The 4,181-nt window shown below is 41.9% G+C and overlaps 1 protein-coding gene across 1 annotated transcript; it reads right to left on the bottom strand.

Annotated features, from left to right (window-relative positions):
- Positions 1-364: 364 nt before the first annotated feature.
- LOC134445561 (zinc finger MYM-type protein 1-like) lies at positions 365-3,175 on the bottom strand. Its single transcript, XM_063194609.1, has 3 exons — positions 2,447-3,175; positions 2,218-2,320; positions 365-932 (listed from the first exon to the last, which is right to left on the bottom strand). Exons 1-3 carry the CDS (start codon positions 3,136-3,138, stop codon positions 405-407), a joined length of 1,323 nt encoding a protein of 440 aa, XP_063050679.1. The 5' UTR covers positions 3,139-3,175; the 3' UTR covers positions 365-404.
- Between the last annotated feature and the right edge of the window lie 1,006 nt (positions 3,176-4,181).

Raw genomic sequence — 4,181 nt, 5'->3', positions numbered from 1 at the left:
GGCTGGTGACAGAAATATTAGGTAGGGCACACTTTCAGGTATGAAATTAATATTGCGACTATTCCCTTGCGGGGGGTCTGGGGGTCCCCCCCCAGAAAAATTTGGATTTCTAGGATGCAATTTCCTGCATTCTGGTGTATTTTGGGGTAACCTGTTCAGCTTCACCTGCTCAAGACAGTGCATTCAAATAACTATTGAAAGAAACACAGGTAGTCAGAAAATTAGAAATACAAAAGGAAAATTTTATGTAATGAAAAGTGGATACATTTACATGTATTTGATGTATTCGGATCACACACACACTCTTTCTCTCATTCTCTCTCTCTCTCGCTCTCTCTCACTGACTCTCTCTCACACACACACACACACACACACACACACAAAAGTGCTTAAATGCTTAAGTGCTACTTGTAGAGGAACTTGGCCCTTCTCTCTTTTAAATTTGAAAATGTGTCAATGACTTTAACGTTAAAGTCAGTCATCTCTGTTACTATGGCCCTCTCCATAGACAGGGTAGCCAGTGCGTTGAGGCGATCTTGCGACATTGTGTTTCTCAGGAATGTTTTCACTCGCTTAAGAGTCGAGAAGCACCTCTCTGCTTCTGCTGTCGTCATTGGTGTGGTGACAAGTATTTTCAAAAGGGTTACCGTCTCTGAAAAAAGCTCCCCCAAGTTGTTCTCCATAAAGAATTGGAGGAAGTCCACCGCACCACTACACGCTCTGAATTCCTCGTTGCTGTAGAGGAGTTCTAGCTCTGTCTTCAGCCTGCTGCTGTCAAGGACAGGGTAAGCCTTCACTGTGGTTTTAAGAGCCTCCTCTGGAAAATCCACTTGATAATCTTCAAACCGATCGCACTGCAGGAGGGTTGCACAGATGAGATGGTCTGTGAACTGGAACCTCTCTCTGGTGTGCCCCAGTATGGTATCACAGACCTAAAAAAAACAAAGGCATTCAAGAAATGGGTAAAAAGGCACTTGGTTTTTAGCATGTCTATGATTGGCCACTAGATGGCAGCAGTGTATAAGACATTGTCTGCTAATGGAGTTTGTGCACATGAAATGCTGGTAATTAGGCCAGCTGTTTATAGCCCAACTGGTTTACAACTTTGATCAAATAGTAAGCTTTAAAAAAGAAACATGTGTAGCATGTCTGTTTAAAAGGCTATACAAGTTAATTGTGTTATTAATCCATTGATATAGTTGTGTTTTAATTAAGAAAAGAAACATAAATGAGTATGTATAGCACTTGGTTAATAAGTAGGCCAGTGTAATTGACCATCAGTACAATAGAGCAAAATTAAAGCCTTCCACATCACTTGGAGTAATAAATATATAAATAGCAATAAATAGCAATTCTGAAGTGCACCCTTAAAAAGGTACAATACAGTATATGGGTGGGAGACGTGACGCCTTGTTTTTTCATAACATTGGTTAAAAATCTACAAAACTGTTATTTTTCCTTTAAAAAGGAATTGGAAAAACTTTTGGTAACACTTTACGTAAAGCCCACATTATAAGCGCATTCATAACAAATTATAATGCCCATTATAATTACTTATAATGTATTATGACTACAGCCATAATGCTTCATGATGCTTTATATTAACAGTTGTGAATCTAGTTTATAATGCTTTATAAATCCAAGGGTGTCATGAGTGCTCATGACTGGCTATAAACTACAGGCTGCCTGATGGGGCTTATAGTACATTATGAGCACCTATACCCCTCTATGCACAGACCTGGATGATAAACTGTCATAATTATCATCAATGTGTGCTCTAAGTAAAGTGAAGTACATATGGATGCATCTATAATGCACTGTATAATACACATCTATAATGCATCGTAATGTACTATAAGCCCCATCAGGCAGCCTGTAGTTTATATCCAGTCACGAGCACTCATAACACCCGTGGTTTTATAAAGCATTATAAGATAGATTCATGGTTATTTGTTACTGTTAACATAACACATCAGGAAACACATCATGAAACATCATGGGTGTAGTCATAATGCGTTGTAAGTAATTATAATGTGCATTATAATTTGTTATAAATGCGCTCATAATGGGCTATAGATATGGGCTTCATAGAAAGTGTTACCAAACTTTTTTTTTTTTTTTGGTGTTACGCCCTTAAACGTCAACCACCCACATGAATGTATATAATTAGTTATTTGTACAAGGCTTTTTTTTATACAAGGCATGATTTCTACTCACTTCAGCTGCAATTCGTTGGTGATCCTCTGAAGAGAGAGCCACACGTTTTCTTGATTGCAGGGATAGACTGCTGTGCTCCACTGTCATGGCATGGAGAGAATCTCTGTGAAGGGGAAGTAAGGTGTTTGTTTAATTGGTTTATTTTTTACGGCTTTCATTATTTTTTAACTGATGTTATTGAAGCAGAAAACCATAAAATAATGTATCTAAAACCAAATCAAATTAGTACCTGATCTTCTGTATGTCCTCCTGGAATCTTTGGATGCATCTCTTGATGTACACTGAGTCGATGCTCCTCTTCTGTAGCCTGGCATAGAGAGTGTCTACAAGGGGCATGATCTGGTGAAAAAGTTGCAGGAAGAACCTGAAGTCTGGGTCTTCCAGGATCCTTGCATATGCTCCTGCCTCTCTCACGGTGATTTCATCGAAGTCTCCCGAGTCTCGTATGGCATGGAAACATTTGATGAGATCCTCTCTGTGTTCAAACACCGTGTTGACAGCGCGGCTGTGAAAGTTCCACCTGACCTTGCTGGAAGTTGGCAGCCTGCGGGAAACCATTTCGTCCAATACACTGGTCCTCTTTGGTGATCTTGAAAAAAAACTGGCAAAGCCACCAAGGTCCGAAAAAAAGTTCCTTACTTTAGAAATGTGACTGGTGGCTTGTTCCATGATCAAGTTCAACTGGTGCGCGTAGCAGTGGATGTAGTGCGCATTTGGGTAGTCCTCTTTTATTCGCTTCTGAACACCACCAGTGGCACCTCTCATTACGCTCGCTCCATCATAGGCTTGGCAGATGAGTTTTTCTTTTTCTTTTTGATCGGGAAGGATTATGGAAAGGCGTTCTTTCAGCTCTGTGGCAATGTTCACGGCTGTTGATGACTGCAGGGGAATGAATTCGAAGAATCGTTCCTGCACGTTCATTTTGCTGTCGATGTAACGCAGCACTAGCACCAGTTGGGTCACGGTACTAATGTTGTCCCGTTGTCTCGTCGGCCTGGATGGCAATGAAATCACTGTCCTTAACTTCTTTCAGAATCTGCTCCCTCAACACGGAAAACATGCAATCGAGCAGTTCGTTCTGTATCGTTTTTGAGGTGCCTTTAAATACAGTTGCTGTCTCCAAGTGCTCTTTCAGTGTGCTGTCAATTGAGGCAACAAAGTCGACCAAGCCGAGAAAGACGCCTGGGTTGTTTGAGTCCGCACTTTCGTCGTGTCCACGCAACGCCAATTCAAATGCCCCACAGAATTTTACACAGTCAATTATTCGTGACAAAATGTGCCGGTTTTTTGTCACTTCCTCGTTATGTTTTCTAATTCCAACTCTGTAGCCTTCATCAAGCTGTTCCCGGATGCTAAGCCTTCCGAACAGGCGTAGCTTCAAGCTGTTGTCTAGGTGGCTTCTGCTGCTTTCGTGCTTTTTACACTTCTCCCCCAGGTGTTTCAAGTCCGTCACCCCAGATGTCACCCAACAAATGTCTGTCCCAGGACTTTGAAACAACAGACACGGGAAGCAGTACAGGGCATTACTCACTTCGCATCCCGTAAGCCAATTCCAGCGACCATACACACTGGAAGAAAAGGTCCTGACGTACGTCCTTCCACGATCGGTGGTGCTCTGGCTGATGAGGAGCTCAGGACAGTCAGGTCCAAGGACTTTCACCCTCTTCTTATCTTCGTCAGAACGACGGATGAACGGATATTGCTTCAACAAAGCCACCGAATTTTCCTTTGCTGTTAACAGTCGGGCCATCTTAAAAACAATCGATACTTAAAAATCTCTTCACTTTCACGCAAGCTTCTTCAAGGCGGGTAAATCGTAGTTCTAGGCTAGCTAGGTTGACGTCTGATTGACAGGCCATCTCGAACACTCGTCCAATAACACAACAGTATACAAATAGAATGCGATATAATTGGCCGGGTCGCACATGTAGTGCGCCCAAAGACCGAAGGAAAAATGGCCAATT

This window comes from Engraulis encrasicolus, chromosome 3, assembly GCF_034702125.1.
Source record: "Engraulis encrasicolus isolate BLACKSEA-1 chromosome 3, IST_EnEncr_1.0, whole genome shotgun sequence".
Taxonomy (NCBI): domain Eukaryota; kingdom Metazoa; phylum Chordata; class Actinopteri; order Clupeiformes; family Engraulidae; genus Engraulis; species Engraulis encrasicolus.
Note: the sequence above shows the minus strand (reverse complement) of the source record. Positions and strands in the feature narration are given on the sequence as shown.